The following is a 23,564-nucleotide window of genomic DNA, read 5'->3' as shown; positions in this document are numbered from 1 at the left end:
TTTCCATCTGAGAAGATGGTTGGATAGCCCATATGCAGCTATGCTAAGCTGGTCTTCCATGGGGTCCAGTTGGATGTGAGGTGGAACCACTTCACCGGGTTAAACACCCTGCTCTTTGAGATGAATGAATGAAGCGGGATCTTTTACATGCATGAGTTGTGACTCTCTCATACACGGGACCTCCATTTTATGTCCTATCTGAGGGACAATATTATCTCAAAACTGCCAGTAATTAAGAGAGGACACATTCTTCCATTCGATAATTTCAAGCCAAGAAGAGCTTCAAGTGGAATATTATACAGCTGCATATATTTCAATATTAATCTCTCAGAACCTGTCATAGCTTTTGGTTGTCTCTCTCGCAACATTTCTCAACCACCAAAAATGTTTCATGCTGGGCCTTTAAGATGTTGTCAACTACATGGACGTGACTAATGCATTCCCTAGGGCAGCAGCATCCAGAGTGTGCCCCAATAATGGATGCAACATGCTTTATTTATGCACGAGGTTGAAATCAATCGCATCAGACGGCGTAATTAATTGCGGCACTATCAAACGCGTCCACACTGCTCTCAGCTTGGGGGGTAGGAAAGTGACAACTGCACTATCTGGCAATTTGATGTCCACTCTGCTGACCCATCATTAGCATGGTTAAATCAGGGAGGTGGAAGAAAGATGGAGATGGCACTCTGAGAGCTTCCCTCAGAGAAAAAAAATCAAGTGGTCTTACACCGATTACGTCTTGAAATCCAACCCTCATTCTGTGATAAATATGTCAAAATCTGGCCTTATCGGTCCACCCATCACCCTCCGGCGCACTAGAGTGACGCAACATGATCTCCTTTCCAGGCCTTCCATAAACAAACGCTCGTAAAAATCGGGCTTTGAAGCGATGCGTTAAATATTCAACATTTTGGCAGTCTATTACATTCAGTGAAAGACGTCCCCCTTCGAAATCTACAACTTATGGCTCAAAAATTGGGTAGCGTGGTATGTCTATACCTTTCGCTGGTTCAGCAGACTGTGCTGAGGAGATTGCCGTTTGAACCAGCGAAATCGGTACACAAAGACGGAGTTACTGAGCAGTTAGTTTTGTGCGCTAGAGATGTCATCATATTGTTTCTGTATCGATTATGAGAAATTCCGCACATTTCCGCATTTTTTTTATAGTTAGAGAGGTAGGCCTGACCTTTATCTTCAAAATAATATAAGTTACATGAGCGTGTTCGAGCGTGTTTTCAAACAGTTCGAGTGTAAAAGTAGTGCTTCATAGAGACCGAAGCGGGATTTTTTTCGTCTGCACCCGAGCGAGCTGGGGCTTTTCAGCGTACTCGTCGGGTTGTTGTAGGGCCGCCGCGTAGGCGTCGGGACAGCGTTCGTTGCCGTTGTTTCGGTGAATTTGAGTTAGTAGTAAATACATATTAGAATGGAAAGTTGAGTGTTAAAAAGTGTAAATTAGACATATCAGCCTTTATTATAATAATTTTCCGTAGAGAATTAAAGATGATATCTACAAAAGCCTAGATGTATGATGCTGTAAGTATATTTTAGGGGGGAAACAGAGCTTAGTATACAGCGTTTCGCCTCACTCTCCCTCGATCATTCATCGGTAAATACCGGTAATCGGCTTGACTCTACCCCATGCTAACGTTACAAAAAATTGAATTAAAAAGTAGTAGAGTACACCTCTGGAGCTAGTAGAATCTAACGTTTAACAGTGGTTAGATTCTAGTTTATGAAATACCAGAGTCTACTAGCTAGGACCAGGGAGGTGGAAGACTTCCACCTCCCTGCTAGGACTAACGTTAGGTATGCTTTTGCTAGGCAGCATACCTGAGGAGTGGAGGTGACGCTGCGCTATTAAACAGTGTCCTGAGCCTTGCCTTTGCCTTGGCCTCCAATTTCCAAGCCAAGGCCCAACTAACTTTCTGAGTTTCAGTTTCAATTGTAAATCAAATTTCGTTAAGTTGCTGTGTCAATGTGATTTTGAATTTGCTAAAGAAGCAATTCCTCCTCAACAAACTCGTCTCCGTCAAAATCACGATCGCCAGAACCACCACCACTGCTTACACCACTGCTTACACATAGAGTTCTGTGCTCACACCGTAGGACGCCATTTTATTCCCCGACCACAATGCATTTCGCGTCGTGAGTTTCCGCCACAAGATTTACGACTTGCAGTGCGCCGAGCGTGAGTAATGGGATTACGGGAGGGGGAAAAAAACGCTGTCGGGGCCACGCATGACTTCAAAGGAAACTCGAAAGAGCACACTCCATCTTTCTTCCACCTCCCTGGTTAAATCTTGCTTTGCTACATCCACATTTGTACAAGAGTTGGGTCTCAACCCCTTCTGATCCATGCTCCAAATTCCCCACCCCCCCCCCCCTCAAAAAAAAAAAAAAAAACTTTTATGCTACCTCCAACTTTCTCACACTTTCCAAACATATAGTATTGTATTTGACATCACACATAATTTGTATCTTACAGGAATTTAGTATGTATTTTGCCAACTGGAGCTGGATAGATCTTTTCAGCAGCGTTCAATTCAATTCCTCTCAATTTGAATGAGAAGTTAGCCAGCCCACTGAGGCCTATCAATTCGTCTTGTTCCATAAAGGCCATGGTGACAAAACAGGGTTTAGGATGATTAGGTAATCTCTATTCACATGTAATTACTTATTAGAAATCTGCAAAGAATTGGCAAAGCAAGCACAGTAAAACTCTAATACACAAGTTACACAAACACAAATGTATGATAGACAGGCACACACATGCAGTCTATCATACAAGGGTTTTGAATAAATATATTATCATGCATAGAAACATTTTTACTGGTATGCGCTTACAGTACAAAGTTCACAAAAATGATCACCAACAGCATCAACAGCAACCATAATTCACACTTTGGTTAACCAGTTTATTGAATCTTTGAGTGCTAAACTGTGTACATATAGCGTTATCGCTTTATGATCTGTTGTGCGCCTGAGGCAAAATGCTATGTAATACCTCACACACAAGAACAAACTTTGGTTCTATATTTGTTTGTTGTCGCTGTTCCCCCTCCCCCCCCCCCCTTTGCTAAAGACTAATCTTCCCTGCTGATGCATAAAACCCCAGAGGGTTGATATACGAGTTCACTCAAGCATGACAAGGTACATCGCCATCAGTAAAGGCTGTATAATTGTAATCCCTTTCGCAAACATCACAAAATAACACAAGGTGGAAGGATAATGTATCCTAACATTGCGTATGAAATCTTACGGTAAAAACGCCTCTGAGTTTTTAAATGTTCAGAATACGAAAAAAAAACTGTTCCAAAGTCCATGTCACTCAAGAATACGGTTGAATTTTGCGCCAAGAATAACGGTTGACCTTTTCAGAGGGGGTGAATGACAACACTGGAAATCTAGTGTTGTTTCCCCCTTCGTCCTATAGAAGTTTCCAATTTTACTCTGAAGAAAGGTCTATCCCCCTACATATGTACTTCACTATTTTATACTACATACCAGCTTATGAAAGAAATAAAATTTTCAGGTTTCCAAAAGGGACTAAATCTTTGATACTCTATACAGCACATGTTTTGCATTTCAAAACGCAAATGTGACCGGCGACAACGGTTTCAGGCAAAAGTCGGGAATTTTGAAAATTCTTTTTTTCACTGAATCACATTGCCCATTTCCTAAGCTTTTCATTGATATAAAACACTTGTATTCTTCGGCACCATAAGTGGGCATAGAAAGAGAAATAAAATGCACTTTTTAAGTTGTTAGCCTGACAAAATTGCGAGAAAACAGGCTTTGAAGATTCACCTCTTTCTCAAAGACAATGTCCGAGCGGCGATGCGAGGGGAGAATCACCCATCCGTACGATGGTGCCAATCGATGTTAAGCTCCGCCTCTAGCAACCACATCACCTTCTGATTGGCTCACTGAGAGAGTCAAATTTCCCGGGCACCTTCCTCGGAGCTCAGCGTATGGAGCCGAAAAACAATGCATTTCCCTCGGGTTTGTTTTACCAGTACGTCTTTCAAGATGGCGAATACGATAATTGCATGTATGGTGCTATGTACATGTACATGTGTATGGTGCACACATTACGCAATGCAGGGCTGCCAACTCTCACGCATTGAGCGTGAGACTCACTCATTTTGGTCCTTTCTCACTCTAAAACTTTATTTCGTTGGCATGCATTTCTACTGATCTCACTCATTTTGACTCCTAAATTATAGCATTGGCCCATGGGAGTCTCACTCTCAACTAGTTTCCAATGTTGGCAGCCCTGCGCAATGGCATCCACATGCCATGACCGTGTGCATGTAACAGAAGCGGTGGCGAATCCACACATTTACAAATCACATTTTCATTGTGGTTGATTTGTCTTTATCATTGGCGACCCTTTTGAAGGCAGAAAATTGCTAGTGCTGGCAAGGGTCACGCTTCCTGTTTGTTTTGCTTTTACAAGACATGCATATGCTGCTTTGTTCGATGGTGCTAATTAAATCAAAACAAACAAACAAACATGACTCGTTAGTTTGGTGCGATCTTGACGTGTAGTATTTGAATACATGTGACCGCTCCTTTCCTCTCTTCTACCTTCCATTGAGTCAGTCTGCTGTCATAATCTTTACTGCGGTACAAGTAGACAAATTTGAGAATATTTAGTTTTCTTTTCACACGATTATGTCATGCTACACGATTTTTGTTTCACTTCCGTTGTCGAACATTGCGGTAGAATGGTTTGGAAAGAAAGCCAAACGAAGAGCACACACTACAGAGCGAGCGTATATAAACCACTATAGCAAGAACAATGGAGCATGTAATCGTGCACGTGTGGACAAAGCATTCCCCAAACGCTGCAACTGGTGTCTCCGAAAGCCGAATTATGTAAATGTATGCGACGCACCAGCCAATCGCATGCGAGACCCTGCGCCGTAGCAACACTGGAGATACTGGCGCGGCATTCGAAAGAAGCTCGAAACTGACGAGTGCGATCCAACATAGGGTGCTTAAAATTCCATTTTCGATAGGAAAAACTTAGTCTTATGCTATGAAATCTAGTGTAGATGTAGAAAACATATCAAAGATTCGATTTCTGCAAAAAACCTAAATCGACAAAAATAATGGTCAAAATCTTTGTACCCCGCCTAGGAGGGAATTTGCTCTTGCGACTTTTGCCTGAAACCGTTGTCGCGGGTCACAAATGGTTCTGAGGTGTATGCTGTCGATGAGAGGTGGAGGCAGTTTACTTTACTGCCTCATAGCAGTAGTTCAAAAGCCTGCCTACTAAACATGAATCAAGAATTGGGGAATATCTAACTCACTGTGACAGGGAATAGCCACCCTTCAACACACCTTCCCAGAAAAACACTTTCACTGTATTTTTCCCAAAACCTCATTTCATCCATCCTACGCTGATGATACCATACTTTAATACGGTGTTATTTTCACGAGGGTTTGAATTTCAGTTCAGCAAATTTCGTTTAATCATTGTTGGACCGCGAATTTAACAAAACAAGAAAATATCTTGTTTTGTTTAGCTTTCAATCAAAATTTATTTCTAATTCTTTATATATTACCCATTTGCAGCTGCATGTAGGGATACCATACTGTATTTAATCTTGCAGGGCCTGATAGAGCAGCATTCTTTTACACTGTAGCTGCCACGATATTACACCTTGACTTTCAACAAAGAATTCTGTGTTTTTAATCATGTGAGGGTCTGGAGTTTCAAATACTGTATACGCCGAGGATATTTTGCAAGGTTTTTATTTTTGCAAATTTTAAGAGTCAGGTGCTATTCGCGAAATTGTCGGGAATTCCCGATTTGCGAAAATTTATACTCACGAAAGATATGACGTATACAGTCGACTGTTCAACCACATGAAGCCACGACAGGTTTTCTGTTAAAGAAAAACTTTGCTTTTAAGTCAATTTCAAAATGGCACCCAGCATGTTGCTCTGTAACACTAATTACTGACATGCCACAAAGTATTTTGTGTTTCCTTGATCACAAAGTTCTGTTGTACTGATATTCTGCGACATGATGTGAGTTTGAATGGGTGTGCAAACTCATAGCTGACCCAGCCAATGGAAACATCCAATGCGACAGCATAAGACACTTGAAACTCAAACACTTAGAACTTAAACATCTCAAGATTCTGGCCCCACTCACTGTATAAACATGAGCAATGTCATGTTTCATCATCTCTGTAAGATGAAAGCAAACATAACACTTGGAACACATTCATTAGCATTAAAGGGATGGTATACAAGTTGTAATTTTGGTTGAGATGGCCCACTTAAGGTTTCCAACTGTTTTTTTGTTTTTTTGTTTTGTGTGTGTGTGTGTGTGTGTGTGATACAGCTGTAATAAGAAACCTCTCATGAAATATGAAAGAGCATACAATTCTAAGAGGAGTTCAATGTTTATTTGAAGAAAAAAAAATGGTTTTGAAATGGGTGAGATATCCAAAACAAGGCAATCACTTTGTTCTACTTTGTTTTTTGTTTTTGATATCTCAGCCATTTCAAAACCAATTTCATCATAATGCATTTTGAATTTCTCTTGAACAATTGTATGCTCTTTAGTATTCCATAAGTGGTTTGTAATCATCTTGCAAAGAGTTAAAAGCTGAATCCCCGTCTCAACCAAAACTATATCGTCCCTTCAAACCAAAATGTAGGATCTATACCACGAGATGTATTTTTATAAAGTACACCATGTAAATATGCATCATGCAATAACAATTGGGGCCAAAGCAGATTCAGGCAATTCACTGTGAAAAAAAGAGAAGATGATTTTTATTCACACCCACGTAGTTTCTCTGCAAAGGATAATCATGCATCATAAAGTCTATCCTCTCTGCCGCAAGCGTGTGGAACCGTGCACACTGTGCGACGACGTGATGAATAGAGTCTTATGGAGGAAAGCAGTTGTTGTTGCTGTAGCTGTGTCATCACGAATTAGCACGATCGTGGCACGGAGTTAATTTCTCGTGCCAAATGGGCACAGCGGGGAAGGTAGCAAACGGAAGCTCACAACTGCATGTGTCATATCATTAGCGGTGTTTGCGCCTCTCTGCAACAAGTCTGCTGTTATTCTGTATTTTGTTTGCTGTTTTGGGTTTTGTGTGTGTGTTGTGTGTGTGCGTTGTATCAAAGATCAGTCCCTTGAGACACAACATGTCTTTGTTGCCGCAGTAGGCCTGATTAAACATCACCACACATTAGCAACGCACTGCCACACTCTCTAGGGCTCTAGGGCTCTATGCCTGCTACAATGATAATAAAGACTGGTGTGCAATCAAGGATTTGATCTGCTGCTAAAACCAGCACGTCACTCCATGCATACTGGTGCCAGAAACATTTCTCAAGAACATGAACACATAGCTCCCTGTATATCACTTATGTAGTACATATGCAGCAATCTCTATCCCAGCATTGGGTGTGTAATGTGAGACCTGGATGCCATGTGGGAATGTTCAACAAGTGAAATATGATGTACATTGTATCTTATATATGACAAGACAAGAGGAGTGAATACTTCAAGCTGTTGATATTCTTCAAGCACACGATGCAAAGACACATACGCTTTGTACATTACACACACACACACACACACACACACACACACTTTCTCTCTCTCCCTCTCTCTCTCACACACACACACACACACTTACAATGTAGACCTTGCAAACATCAAACAGATAATGTTTTGATGAATCTTTCAATATTGCAAACATTAAACAGAATACATTCCTATAAATTCTCATTATCATTTCAACAAACATATCGTGGACATACAATCTGCAACAACCATCATCAAGATTGGTACATTTTTGCCCACAAACTTGTGTATTAAATGCATGTATTTCATGTTTCCCATGTAAATATACTTTTGTAGTCTCATGTCCTTTCTCATTAAGAAAAGTATTTTCACTACAGCTGTACAGTACTCAGGAAGTAACTTGCAGATTACAGGGTTACTCATCAGGCAATGATTATTACAGGAAGCTATTAATAATTCATTCCCTCTGTGCACATTTGAGGAATATCATATCTTTTAGCCACTTTTGTAGATAACAAATCTGGGGGGAAAAAAGTGTGCACAAGCCATCATATAAACTGATCAGTAAAGACAGTATATTTGACTAAAAAATATCACAAATATTTTGGACTGACTATTATAACCTTTTTTTCTATCATTTGCCCCATCTCATTCGTCTGAGCCCCTTCTACAGTAATTCCCCTTTCTACTGACTACTTTAATAACATTTTGAAATTCTTTACTTTCATGTGTACTCTGCATTATGTTTCTGATTATGTTGCGATGGAGAAAAAAAAATTTAAAAAAAGATACATTATTCTTAAATGCAACTGTAACATCTCATTATGGCTCTGTTTTCATTTGAAAGTATTTGCTTTTGACACTAAATCCTGTCTGATTGTGATTTCATGATTTATCATTCAGTGTGCCTCATATACTGCAACCAGCCAAGAAAGGTCAATTGCTAGCTCTCTCTCTATATCGCTCTGGCGTCGATACAGCAATTACTGCCCTATGATAAGCATGATTACTGATCATTCATCAACCACAGCTTTAATGCAGCACTGCCCTTTTGAAAATATCGAGCAGGATTTGGAGCTATTTCAGGTAAAACTCATCACCATAAAACACTGATGATCACTGAGGAATACATGTACATCTACTTTTCTTTGAAAGGAAAGAGGAAGAAATTATCAAGACAAAAATAAACTCTCAACCTCACAGTGCCTCTAATTCCCTGATGGCATCATTAACGAAAAAGGTATAAATCAATTGTCATTTTGTGCGCAATATCATCTGATCTGATAGAATGTGCATTAGCGACATAAAGTCGTTAAATAGTCATCAGAGAGTCATTTTCATAATGTCTCTTCATCATCCTCAAAAAGCCATATATACTGTGTAAGATCAGAAACATTCACGGCATGAAACTGTAGCTACATGGAGCCGAAGACCTTTTTCGCGGCATAATACTTTCGCGAATTGCAACTGGCCTTCAATGCTATGCATCGCGAAACTGTTGTTAATTGGAGCCAACGGCCTTTATTGCCGCATAAACTTGTGTGAATTGCAACTGGCATTCAATGCCATGCATTGTGTACAGAAAAACATTTCACATGCATTCTACTTTTGTGAATCCTGGCTCCCCGCGAAAGTTTCACGCAAGCGAAAATTTCAAGTTTCACATTACTGACAAAAAGAAAAGAAAAGAAAGAATACCTGTAAAGATCTCCTACTTCAAAGAGTCATCACGTCGTCAGAGAAAATGCACTCCTAAATGTCTAACTCAAACTTTACATGTAAGGATAATCACTTTTACAACCCAATCAACAAGCTCACGATGTAGCAAAATGAAAGGGTTTATCACGCTTACACTCTCTATTGTAAATGTATGTTCAGCTCTTCGGGGTGATGCATTTTTGTACTCCTTTACGGCTTGCTTTGGGCTACTATACAACTCACTAGTTACATTCAGACGACAAGCCCTAACCTCGAGGTTAAGCTCTTGCCCCCTAACTTCGACGTGCGTCCACATGACGAGTCTTAACTTCGAGGTTACGAAATGTCGAGGTTCAATTTCTGCCCCTTTGAGTGCGTTGATTTTTGTGTCCACACGACGAGTGGGGACTCCCCGCGGCTCGTGGTTAAAGCGCTAACCATAAGATTCTTGTGGCTCTTAACATCGAGCTAACCTCAAGGTTAGCTAACTACGAGTGCGTCTTTACTGCCCCTAACTACAAGCTTAACCTCAAGGTTTCCTAACCTCGAGGTTAAGGCTTGTCATCTGAACGTAACTTATGTCAGTCTTAGAGACTCCAACTCTTCCACTTGAAAGCCATCTGTGCAATAAATCACCTTCAATGCATGTACAACCAATTTGCTGACTAGTGCTGTGAAATCTTTGAAGGGCTCTGTGGCGGTAAGACGTTGGGTGGCAGAAGGCTTAATGGTAAAGCACAAGTACTCTTTCTTGGGTATGTATGTGGCCCTGAAAAGGGTCTAACCACTCGCGAAGTTTCAGCAAGCATGTTCTTGCCGAATGTTCATTTTCTTGAAAATGGGAAGAACATGCTTGCCGAAACTTCGCGAGAGGGTCTAAGGCCCTTTTGAGGCCACATACATACCCAAGTATAAATGTGTGGTGCACCATTAATCCTTCGACCACCAGACTAGTACTATTTGTGATTATATATATATATATATATTTTTTTTTTTTTTTTTTAATGTACCCCAGTGGGTAGCAACTGAATTGGGTCATCCATGAATCTCTAAGCTGCCAGGTCTTTAACCCATTGAGGACGGGCTGCTTTTGCAATGACACACATTTCGCATAGACACCAGCTCAAGTGTACTCGAGACTGGTCTTCAACGGATTAAAGGCATCCGTAAGGCATGATATTCTTTGATACATACCGCCAAAGATCCAGAGGCTGTCGGTCTCCTGGTGGTACACTGCGGCATGGCCGGTCCTCCTGCTCAGCCCCCCTGCGTCCCCACTGGACACCAGGAAGGACTGACCCCACCCCGAGTCATTGGCCGTCGACAGACTGCACCCCTCCCCGACGTAGCCCTCTTCACATACACACTGCTGGGTGGGCTGTGGGAAACAGAATAAAAATATAATACAATGTGATATCAGACAGGAAGAACAGAATATAAATAAATCACTTGTTTTATTTCCTATTTCATCTTGAATAAAACATAATTTTGAATCTCCATTAAACACAACAACATAGAGAAACCTCATTACACACGTGAAAGTTCACACTGGTAGAGTACACTTGTACTATCACACATCCAGCACAGACAAACAAATTCTATTTGATTATTAAAGATCAGGAAAAAAATAACAAAGAAAGCACAGAAATTGTACCAAAAACAGAGACTCCAACCCCAAGCACCTTCTGATCTGGAGATTCTCCCGCCTGAAACCCCTAGCAAACGGGAGACTCCAACTTGATGTGCGTGAAGTTCCTTGCGGCCAGGGTCCAGCTCTAGGGGTTCTTTTATTGAAATGCTCTCTCGTGCAATCTACATGTAAGGTTTATTTTTCAACAAACGATGACACTAAAGTAAGAAATCATTTCAAGCGGGAGACACAGAGCCAGGGCGGGAGAAATTAAATGTCAAGCGGGAGAGTTGGAGTCTCTGCAAAAAGGGTATGGTACCAGATGTTTTCATACAATTGTGATATTTGATCACAATTACTATAATGTACAGTACATTATGCAAAATGGGTGGTCTTACTACATTGATATTGATTTTACAGTGGATATCTTTTTTTTTCTTTTTTTTTTCCTTTTTTTTTTGGTGGCCACAATGTGCAGAGAAAAGTGATGCATTACTTGTAGCAACCTGCCTACATAAAACAACTGTCTGCCTGTATCAGGATATACTCTTACTTATCCAAGTATCTTTGATAAGTACAAATACAACTGTACATGTATGTAAAACCTGTCTTTTCCCCTTAAATACCGTTGCAGTCCTGAAGAGCATTTGTTTAGTTTAGAAATGTTGTGCAAGGAGCATTGTGGCACCAATCAGCATGTGTGTACTTTTCCCATTCAGTGAGATATTTGTCCTGTTTTAATACTGAATGGCACATACATCATCACCACAGGGTCCTTACAGTGCATAGTAGCCTGGATGCAAAGTGTGTACACACACAAGACACAATAGTTTCCAGGGCATTGTGTTCAGTGTATTGGTCACTGTTGACTACCCTAACATGCACAGTAACAGCACCTTCTGGTATTAAATAAGATCATCCTGCAGTATACAACTGAGTGCTTTTTACATACACAAAAATAACACATTTTCAGTGTGTGTATGTGTTCTTTGTGTTTCATACAATGAATACACACATGTACACACATTGTACACCTGTTCAAAATTATAGTTGTGTACAGTGTACATTGTACATACAATGTATGTACAATGTACAATGTACAATGTACAATGTACAATGTACAATGTACAAATGTACGTGTGTACACATTTCAATGTAAACTTTTGACAACTTGTCACATCTGTGCATTAGAACAGTAGGGTCCTCAATGTCGAACCCTGATGTAATCATTTTACAGTCTAACTCTAACTACTGATACAAATCAAATTCCTGTACTTTTGAGAACATGTCCATGCTAAAATCCAACAAATACTGGAAAATAGCCACCAAATTGAAGTGTAAAACATTGTACAACATATGTACACACTGTACAGGTGTACAAATGCACATGTGTATATGGTACATTTTGTATACGACACATTGAATCATATCTGTTTTATACCAGGTGCTGCATTGCTACATGGCAAATTGTTTCCAATATTACAAAATATAATGTTCAAATGTTTCATAATCCATATTCTCCCACATACACTATATTGTACATGTATGAGTACCTACATTTGTATGACAGACACAAAGCTAACACAATCCATAACATTTTTAGTGTATTGCTAGTTTTCACTGAAACATACAGTTCTTTTCTCATGCCAGAGATACAAAATACACTGTCCTTCTTTCACATTCTATTTCATCACTAAATTGTCTACATGTAGGGGTCCCAATCTGCAAAATATGTTTATGCCCATCAAATGTATGGTGCACAGTTTACTCAACAAGTGAAACCACGATACAAAGTACATGTACATAAACCTACAAGGAATTCTAAAATGCATGTTACTGCATGGTACAGGCATCAAGAAAAAATAGATCTACAAATTTGAGTACTCTGCAACGCTAACTTTACAAGGATACAATTTGTCGATCTTATCAAAACATGTGTCGACCAAGACACAACCTTGCCCCAGAATTTCATAATAAGTGTGTATATCTAATTGCCAGCGGAGCGACATTATTCTGCTAGAAGCAAACAATCGACCAATGCCTAGCAACCACTGACGGATGTGTGCTCTTCCACAGCGCTCCATGGGTAGTCTACGCTTTTACAGGTTTCCAGACACTTTGCCAAGATTTCCCTGACTTGGGTGGCGTGTACTGCATGCAGCTGTCATCCACCCACCATTTGTTGGTTCCTTGAATCCAAGAAATAAACTTTGCAATACTTTGCCAGTGCAGAAAAATCTTTGAAAGATACAACATATGTATTCAATAATGCACTCTTGAGTTTAAATGATTCATATCCTATGCGTATAAAAATGCACCCACTCATTATCAACAGCCAATTTTCCACGGATATTCCACTGAAATTGTACATGAACCGATACAATGTAGAAAGTATACACTCGGTCAGCCTTATCCAGCAACAGTAAACTCCATACAACTGTCATTCCACAGTAGAATAGTCTTTGCTGAGTCTGAGATCTTGGTGGTATTTTGTTGTCCATTTGTTTGATGAACACAACTCACTTTAGAGAGCAAAGTCTTCCTGGCATACATACTGTAGAAAAAAATGTTGCATTTTTTAATACTGAAATTGCTGTACAAACAATTCTTTGCCCTCTGCCCTGTAAGATGAATCTTGCAGAATCATAACATTACACAACATAGTGGTACACGTACATATCAAGCACAAATATTCCTGTGCTTTGGCTTTTGTGCTAGTTTCTCGTCGCGCGAAAATTTCCACTCTTACAGTGAGTTACTTGTTTGTTCACATACAGGAAATGCTAGTAACCAACAAAAACGACAGTCCACAAAATTCAGTTTTTGTACTGTTTGAAACATCCTTTTCTTTCAATATCTCTACACTACTGAATTTCACAAAGCAACAAAAAAAAAGGTAATTGCGGACAACCAACAAATACATTAATCTCCCATTTGAACAATGGAAAAGTTTTGTACTGAATGCTGTATTTTTTTATACTGAAAATTGCTGTACAATACTGTATAGGCTGTTATTTTCGCGTACAGATATTTTCGCGAATGAGGAGATCACGGACATTTTCGCGAGTTGTTGTTTTCACGAATTGACACTGAGGCCTACATAACCGCACTACTACCTTAGCGTATGGTGATATTTTCGTGTGTTGTTAAATTCGCGGTCCGACTGAGATTCACGAAATTCGCGAAATTAAACCCTCGCGAAAATAACAGCTTATGTACACATTGCTTTGGAAGGCTGGGATCAGAAACTGCACAGTTGTATGAGCGTATCAGTACCATCACTACCAACATAAAGACATCCCCTGGCGCCTTCAATACCAGCAGTGGCCTCGATTAAGTACGTCAGGGTCTAATGAATGCTCCTATTTTGATATATTGCACACCTGGTTTTGTCCCTTGTTTGAAATCCTTGGATCATTTAGCTGATGAACAAAGATAAAGCTGGGTGCTTTTTGACAAGTGCAGGTGGCTGCTTCCTTGTCGTAATGATTGTTGGTTGCCCAGCACCAAAATTTGTTGTTTTGTTGGCGCATGAGCACCCTACAATTTGTAAGTAGTAGTGTACACATCTTGCCATCGACTGAATGTAGGCCATCTTGTTTTTTCTGAACTAAACTATACATGGAGTGATCTACATGTTTTTGGACATCCCTGGAAAAGAGATAGGATGTCAGCGTCTTATGTACATAAAAAGGCACACAGGGGTGTAAATATGAGTACTGAATATATGTCCAATATCTCACAAGATTTTTATTTTCATGAATTTGTAAATGCAATGCTGTTCGCAATATAAAAGCATGCAAAAACATTAACTCTTACTCTGACAATACTGTGACCTGCACACGCATCTTTCTCCTTCCGGCACTGTACTCCACAATCACAATTTAAAGGGATAGTACAGTATTGGTGGAGATGAAAATTAGGCTTTAACTTTTTTGCGAGATCCCAAGAAAACACATAAATAGTACAGAGCGTACCATTTTAAGAGGAATTCAAAGTTTATTTGATAAAAATCAGGTTTGGAATAGCTAAAACATCCAAAAACAAAGCAAAACAAAACGATCATAATAAAATGTGGGTCCCACACTTTTTTAGGATCGCTCTGTTTTGGATATCTCGGCCATTTAAAAACCAATTTTCATCAAATAAACATTAAATCCCTCTTGAAATTACATATACATGCTCTTTCATATTTCATGAGAGGTTTCTCACTATCTCACCAAAAAATGATAAAAACCTGCAGTTAAGGCTCAACCAAAACTACGTGTTGTATACGATCCCTTTAACCACTCACGAAGTTGTTGGGGAGTCTCAATTCGTGAAAAAAAAAAAAAAAAAATCTTCCTGTAAAATTCTTAAAATGGCAATTGTGTGGTTTATGCCCACAGGCCTGCAAATTTCTTCTAGAAAACTGTCACACTGGATGCATGACTCACTATCTATTTGTCATCAGTTTGTTTGTTTGTTAGGTTTGTTTGTTTGTTTGATGGATCCACAGAAAACAGTTAATCGTTGATGAAACTTTTTCTTTTGTATGCAACCATTTTATAAAATCATAGGATGCACAGGGTGGTATGTTCATTGTATTGCCTTAATTGGAAGTGGGTACACTCATTACATTGTACCTTAAACTCTTGAGATATTGAAGGTACACGAGTATAAAAGGGGCTAAATACAGACTAGAAATCACTGATGTGCATGAAATATTTATACATACTGTAAGTTGGTATCAATGCATATTACATTACTTTTGAAGAAGAATGTAACCAGAGTTGACAGCATTAGTCAACCCGAGAGTTTTCAAGCACTTCAACAGCTACAGCTACAATGTATTCCCCCCTAATCACTTCCTTTCACAAACAATTTTACACTTTTACAAGGAAACTTTTCCCACAGTCAGCTTGGACTCTCTAATGATAGTACATGGTCCTGAATTCAATGTTACAATCTACAAATGTATGGAGAAGTTTGAGGGGGAAAAAATTGTATTATCCCTTCAAAACTACCTTCACAGATACATTTTGTATGATGGAATCCATGCACCATCACAAAATTTTGTATGTTACAACAGTTTGTGATATCACAGTTGTTAAGTGTATTTTTGTTTTGGGTTTACTGTATCTGCTCAAGAACAATTAAAATTCCACAAATCCATACATGACACTACAATGTATATTTACAGTGTACATACTATACACTGTATGTGAAATCAAGTCATCTGGAATGTCACCCCTTTAATGACAACAACTTCTACTTTGATCTTCAATCAAAATGGAGATCACCCACAGAGGGGGTACAAGAAAATAATGTGCATTGTCCTTACAACATTTTCATTATACATGTATCCCACATAAAAACAATGAAAGGCTATTTACATGTACACGTACCAGCAAGTACTAGGTACAATGTTTGTCTGTACCTTTGACCTTAACAGGAGGAGGGGTAAGGTATTATGTAGATGTGAGGGAATGAGATGACCATTGCCTTTATTATTAAAATGAGATGTGCCAAGTCTTGCTTTTCTTCAGGTGAGCCTCACTGCACGGGGAATGAATGGCTTGTCTATGGATTCTTAGAAACCATTGTCAGTGGTGGTCAATTGTCCGAAGCCTATTCACGCCTGGCTTTGATGACCATCCTTTGATGACCATCCACGGGGCACCCACTCACAAGGTCTATGCACAAACAAAGCAGACTCTATATGTGAACCAGTAGCCTTTTTTTTTAGCTGAAATGTCAATTCATCTCAGTGTAATGTGACTGAGGCTCAGACACCGTAGACACTTATAAAGAGGGCACAGTTAAGACTCTCAATGCCACTGCATTGTACGACACTACTTGTAAACATATGTTGGCAACAGTTGTAGCAGAGTTTTAAAAAGTGTTATGAAAACAATGAGTGATGCTGGAGTTCTGTACAAATAGTACCCAGGTATGTGATTACAGAGACTTTTTTTATAAATTATGTTACAGTGAGAGATACAGGCTGCCCTTCTTGTAAGATGAGTTCTTCACAAATTCAAAAAGGCAATTGAAGGAATGTTGCAACTGATTGACAAATTGCCCTGCATCAATGTAAATAATCAGTCTTCAAAAACACTAATTGATTTGGAGCTTATTCATGTAATAAGTCTATCAATGAAGGGCAATTTGATAATCAGTTGGAATAAAAACAACTCAATGCAAGGATTTCATTAATTACAGTATATGAGAGGGAATGTCAATTGTAGCAGCTTCTAAATAAAACCATTTGAAACCAACTTCCATATCATTTCACTATGTAGTGGAGTATAAAATGTTGATACAGGATTTGGTGTGGGGTTTAGCACATACATTTGTAATGGAATTGCATTAAAAAGGGTGATTTGTATCTTTTAAATAAAAACCATACATCTCAGGAGAAAGAGTATGATCATCACTGAGGAAAATGAGCTAATGGCTACACAAAGAAGAGAAAACATTCCCATAACATTTTCCTAAGTTCAGGAATACACTGTCAGTATAAACACTCATCAGTATGCTTTAACAATTTTGCTACGGTTTTAGTGTAACATGTACTTTACTTTGGCTAGTCTACCACATCAAACACAAAAGGCAACAGACCTGTATTGTTTTGTGCATGATCAAACCACTAAAGCACAAACCTTTAGCAGGTTTTGTTGTTATCTCAACAACTTATACAACGTAGGAGCTTAGTTATGTGAATAAAGAAAGCTAATCTTATTATTGCTGCTGTATCTACAATAACATGAGGATAAGTGCCCCCAGACTGGTCTTTTAAGATGTACACAAAGATATAAAGACAGAGATACTGAGTTCACTGACAGCAACAAATCACTGCAAACCTCAACCAAAAAAGCAAGTCAACAAGTACACGTTAATTTTGCTGCAAGTCTTTTCTCCCAACAAGGTACTAGTATTGCTTTGGCTCAGTGGTTGCTGTGGATTGTTAGTCTTCAGATCCCTAGTTCAAGTCCCCCTGGCTGCATTGGATATGCTCCAAAATTAAAGCAAGTTTAGGTGCACATCTATATTGTACGTACACTGCCTAGAGTCATTTTGAAAGGACTCAAAGCTCTTGGTCCTGTGCTTGCTTTCTTTTACAAGCATCCACATGATTTGTTCGAGATGAGCCATAGTAAATTCACATTCATTAATTCATCCTTGTCATCTGTCAATCAATGTATCTTACCGAAAATTGGCACGTGCCCTGGTTCCACTCGTTTCCACACTCGTACGGGCAGCTCCGGCGATCGCAGCCCTCACCCGTGTAACCGGTGTCGCACACACACGTGTGATCTACGCAACGGCCGTGACCAGAGCAGGCCATGGAGCAGTTGTGTATCGCGTACGCTGCGTCGAAGCCACGCAGGTTGTAGTTGCGATCGCTGTACAAATATACTAGCATCTGGGAGAGAATTGGAAGAGATTATGCTGTCATTTTACTTTGTAAACTTTTGTCATACAGGAGATGAAATTTGATCACATATTAAGCAATAACAAGATGGGGGATATCATGCTAGTATCAACTGTGAACTACTTTTAGTACAACTTGTAGATCTGCAAATGTTTATAAAGTCTAAGTTCTCGCTTCAGTTGTATGAATACGGATTGATACTTTTCAGAATATTATCTTTTCATTCTCTTTCTCATTCCTCAGCCTATATCGTACAATGACAAACGAGAACACGTCACAACACAGTTTTCAACTTTTCTCAATGTTTCCCTTTTTCTAATGTGCCAGCATGCAGGGAAAATTTAATTGTCACACAGTTCTTTAAACATTGTCTCTTTATGTAAAGAAATGCTCAGACTAGTATGCTCTCTCTCTCTCTCTCTCCCTTTCTCTCCATCTTCATACTCTTCTGCATTGTTTTTCTTCTGAAGTCCGTGTCCTTCCTTATCATCCTCGTGCACCCCCCCCCCATCAATTCCCGCCCCACCCCCTCTCATCTCCAATGGCAATGGTTGAAAGTGACTTTATGGGAGTGTACCTGGCCTGACTCAGCCATGATGGTGGACGGAATGAAGTCGCCGCTGTATGAAGCTATCATCTTGCTGCGATGCGAGTCGCCATCGTAGATGCTGACGAAGTCGTAGCTGCACTCCGTGCCAAAGGAGGTGAAGGTCAGCATGATCTTCATGTCTGAACTTGGTGCTAAAAACAAACAAACAAACAAACAAATAAGCAAAGTCTTGCCATGATTTACTCTGGTATTGCATGGATGTAATTTAGTGTGTACCCTGGTGCCTTCTGAATTGTTAAGATTTTCTTCCTGTTCAGAAACTGTAAGACTGTGCATATTTATCATTGATAAGAAGCCTTCACAAATGTGGCTGTGAATCATGTGTGCATGACATGATTGAAAAACAAAGTTCAAGTTCATGGGGAGCATTGTCGTGCCGGCTGCGGCATCTCGCTCTTGGCTTAGACATACAGTGTAATCAGCAAAAACAAACAGACTGCAGATTCTACAATGTAGTAGCTGCACCTATACATCATCATAGGCTACAAAACCCTAATTTACTTACCAAGTATTACATGTACAGTGTATGTAAAAGTTGTACAATCAAAAGTACGGTACACTATACACTGAACAAATCATACTCTTGCATACAGAGTTGATGTACAATGTATGGACCATTATCAGTAGACTTTTTGCCACAGACATATCAAATGTATTGATACACGTACTGTACATACAGTACATGTATATGGTAGGTACAGAGGATGAAACCTTTTGCTCAAGATCATTCATACTACCATCTTGAATGTTCACTAACACTCAAAGGAGCATTACACTCTGCTGTTTTCCTTAATTTTCAGACGTTGCTAAAACTTTAATATGGCCATACATATGTACAGTAATGTACATTTGTGTTGTTCCCTTGTCCTATACTTCTCTATCAATGGGGTACAGTTGTACTGTACCTTTACCAAGAAGAAACAAACAAACAAACAAAATAAAAAATATCATTTGATAATATTCAATGTCACACAGCAGAGTTTTCCCCTATAAATCACAAGCTAACTAGGAAAATGCACACAAATTGTACTTACACGTATACATGTACACAATATTGCACAATGCATTCAAGTGTACAATGTTGTGAAACATCAACAGCGTACAAAATTGTTGGTCTACTCAGCACATTCTAGAGTTCAAGTCTAAATGGCAATCTCAAACAGGCTATAAATAGTGTGTAACCTTGAAGTAGGCTCCAGAACTCACACAATGCCTGCAGGTACAGTAGTCTGCAATATCAGCAAGTAATAGTAGGAATGAAGAGCACAGAACCACTAGTGACTTAACCCAAACTTGGCCTACACAATGGCTGTCAATCATGATAGAACACAGGTGTATGTCTGACTCAATATGACTTTCTTTTTTCCCCAATTCTCCTGGAGCTGTCACCCCCCCCCCCCACCCCCACCCCATTTCTGTTCCTTGTGCTATTTCCTTAAATAAAAGATCGAGGTGCATACAAGTGTATCTTCCTTTTTTTAACAATACCAGTCAGGGTCACTAATGTACGTGTACCCATTAAAATGAAAGTTCTACAATGTAGTACACATCTGTTCAGGACTGTATACAATAATTGTACAAAATAAATGTAAATCAAAAGCCTGAGCTGTTCCACAATTTTGGGGCAATAAATATAGTTGTAGGCCTACTTGCATAAGTCAGGATATTTTTTTTTAAATACATATTATCATTGTACATAACCACCCACCAATAAAGTGTGATGATGATACACCTACAGTATGACAAATTTAGAGAAGATTTTCATGTAAATCTGGAAGGTCTACTGCAGCTACAAAAAATGTACTCATTGTACACAGCAATCTTCCGGTATCTTCAGTAGATGGCAGGTTTCAATAATTTCACATTAATTACATTACTGTAATGCCAAAACAGTACACTGTACATCCTGATAAATTGAGATTAAAATAAGTTAAGAACAAATACTGTCAGTGTGCATGTAGTTTCTCATCTAAATAACACTGCAATTTATGTATGATGTACAGTACACCTTTACACTTCGTACATTGTACAAATGTACACAAAATGTAGGTGTACATTGTAGCTACAAACTGTAAATAATGTACAATGTACAGTATACATGTACATGTAGGCCTACATTATGTGTACTGTACAAGAGGAATAATGGTACACACGTAAATTGTCATTAAGGTATACAAAAAATAAAAGTGCAGACTGCAATTTTAGAGTGTACATGTAACACCTGTATACCTTACGGTCTCTCCATGTAGATCTGTATGAGAGATACAATTGTACATGTGTATGGTACAGGTTAACAGAGCACAGTGTATCGATTCAGAGTGTTTCACTAGAGATGAAAACCTCACAGTACAAGTTACAAACAAACTTCTTTTCAGTGAACAATTCACAGGGAGTGTGATCCATAAAGGTACAGCATACTGTATCAGCCAAACATGAATTGTTTATGTGCTGTGTACATTGTGTACACTATATTTGCATGCACTATCCAAGGTCCAATGGGGTGTGTGTACTTTGCATGATCTTGCATTAGAGTATACATGTAACTGTATACAAATGTAGTGTACACTGTACAATACACAGTATTTATGTTCCCTGTGTCACTTGCTTTTTGTAATGGAAGCCACACAATTGGCCTTGACTCAAAACATGATGTGCTCTTGCACATGTACAGGCCATTAGGCCAAAATAAATGATATGTCGGTTTCCGGTAACATGACCTCAACAACAGTGGGTCGGAAGGTAGGGGAAAATTTTTATTTTTCGTAAAAATTTTACCCTCTGGTAACCAAACCCCTAGAATAGTGGGTCGGAAGGTAGGGAAAAAATTTTATTTTCCACAAAAATTTTATCCTATAATTTATTTTGTCTGTACAGTGTATTTGCTTCCTGAAGCACAACTAAAATCTGTGGGATAGGAAATCCGAAAAAAAGGGACATGTTTTAGATATGACTTTTTGATCTAGAATGTTCTTATTTATTTTTTTAAAAATTGTTTTGGATAATACAAAGATTGAAATAGAAGGAAGAAACATCTACAATGTATATGTAGACCTACAATGTAGCTCTGCAGCATACGTTACAGGAACGTATAGATGCAAGTCGCACAATATTGCAATGCACACATAGTCATCTACAAAATTTGTAATATATATATGCATACCGTACACACATACATTGTATGCATTGTATTCTGTAAAAAAATGTATCGGGTACGCTATACGGTACTTCGCAGTAAATTGCGTGCAGTACAACGTTGTAGTCTAGTTTTACTTGTGCGCACTGGTGCAATTTCTTCTGTAATTCTTCGTATGAATCATAGAATTTCTGTTGAAAGTCTTGGAGATATTTAGATTTCTTTATACACGGACGGACTACTGAAAATTTTATTTTTCTCTATGAGAATAAAATTTACCGGGTCCGCACCTTTTGGTCGGGTCGGTCGGGTTACCGGAAACCAACATATCTTTTTCCTTGGCCTTTACACATACACACAATACTTGTACACGTATACAACACTACTCTCCTTGTACATTTTAACACAGAAGGTCAATAAACAAGGACAAGGAAATTACAGCTCCAGCGATATTGCACACAGATTAACAGCAGACAAACTGTACAAGTACCTAAAACTGTAAATTATGTGTTATGAAAATATGAAGGTAGTTTATTCCAGAAACTGTTTAAGAGTTTGTTAAAGCTGATGATGATGTTCAAATGCATATTTAATAAAGAAAAAGTTGAAGAATTTAAAAAAACAAACAAACACCAGGACCCTACATGTATCATGCAAAAAGTCGTGAGAATTACAGTCAGGGCCAAAAGTAATGTGGTTAACATCTCCAGAGTTTTTTTCCAAAGCCAACATCACCAATTTTCAGCATACATTGTAACTTCCTTTTTAACTGTACCCCCCTCCCCTCTAAACCCCACCACTTGACAATGTGTATGGGACTGTGAGTGCTTGCATCAGTGTGTAAGCTACAGTGAAACATTAGTATTTTCAGTAAATGACAATGGTTTAGCAGCCATGCACTATTTTGACCTGACTTTGACACTTTTTACATTACAGAAATATATTCAGACAACAATGCCAAGTACACTGCGAATAATCTGACAATCAATAATGAAATCATTGTCACTAATTTATACGCTGTAAATACAATTGTACTGATGGACGCCTACAGAAACTGCACAGCACATCATTTGCTGCAGTTACAAGTCACTCTGACAGAAAGCTGACATCTACAACATTATTAACCGCATGTCACACATAAAACAGCGGGATTACGATAGCGATCCATATCTCAAGATTTTCTTGGCAAGCATTCACATGGTAAGAAATAGCAAGATAACGATCGTAATCCAAACTCAAGTTTTTTGCAAGTGTTCACACGGACAGTAATATCCTGCTAATTGGCACACATACAGTGGGGTTCACTGCGTGCACAAGTTTCTCTTTGCCCTTTGTCCATGCATGTCACAGTGGTGTGGTGTGCATGCTGTTGTGATGTGCACTTTGAATGATGGGATACAAGACCAAGTAAAAAAAAGCAACAGAAAGCAATTTCTTGTGGAATACATGTAGGTTCTTTTGCAAGAGGTGATGCGGGAGGTCCTTACAATATTTGATATCTAACTACAA

The 23,564-nt window shown here is 39.0% G+C and overlaps 1 protein-coding gene across 1 annotated transcript in view; it reads right to left on the bottom strand.

The window, feature by feature from the left end:
* The window catches only part of LOC139719547 (multiple epidermal growth factor-like domains protein 8), a 101,969-nt gene that overhangs the window by 75,631 nt on the left and 2,774 nt on the right, over nt 1–23,564 (bottom strand). Inside the window, exons 2-4 of the mRNA XM_071630959.1 lie at nt 18,890–19,053; nt 18,088–18,303; nt 10,460–10,643 (exon numbers count right to left, since the gene is read on the bottom strand). Of these exons, the coding sequence (XP_071487060.1) occupies nt 10,460–10,643; nt 18,088–18,303; nt 18,890–19,053 (564 nt within the window). The remainder of the gene's footprint in view (nt 1–10,459; nt 10,644–18,087; nt 18,304–18,889; nt 19,054–23,564) is intronic.

The sequence above is a fragment of the Diadema antillarum genome, unplaced genomic scaffold (genome assembly GCF_040938485.1).
Source record: "Diadema antillarum isolate AM-2024a unplaced genomic scaffold, OU_Dant_1.0 scf00000112, whole genome shotgun sequence".
Classification (NCBI taxonomy): Eukaryota; Metazoa; Echinodermata; class Echinoidea; order Diadematoida; family Diadematidae; genus Diadema; species Diadema antillarum.
This window is presented reverse-complemented; position numbering and strand designations above follow the sequence as displayed.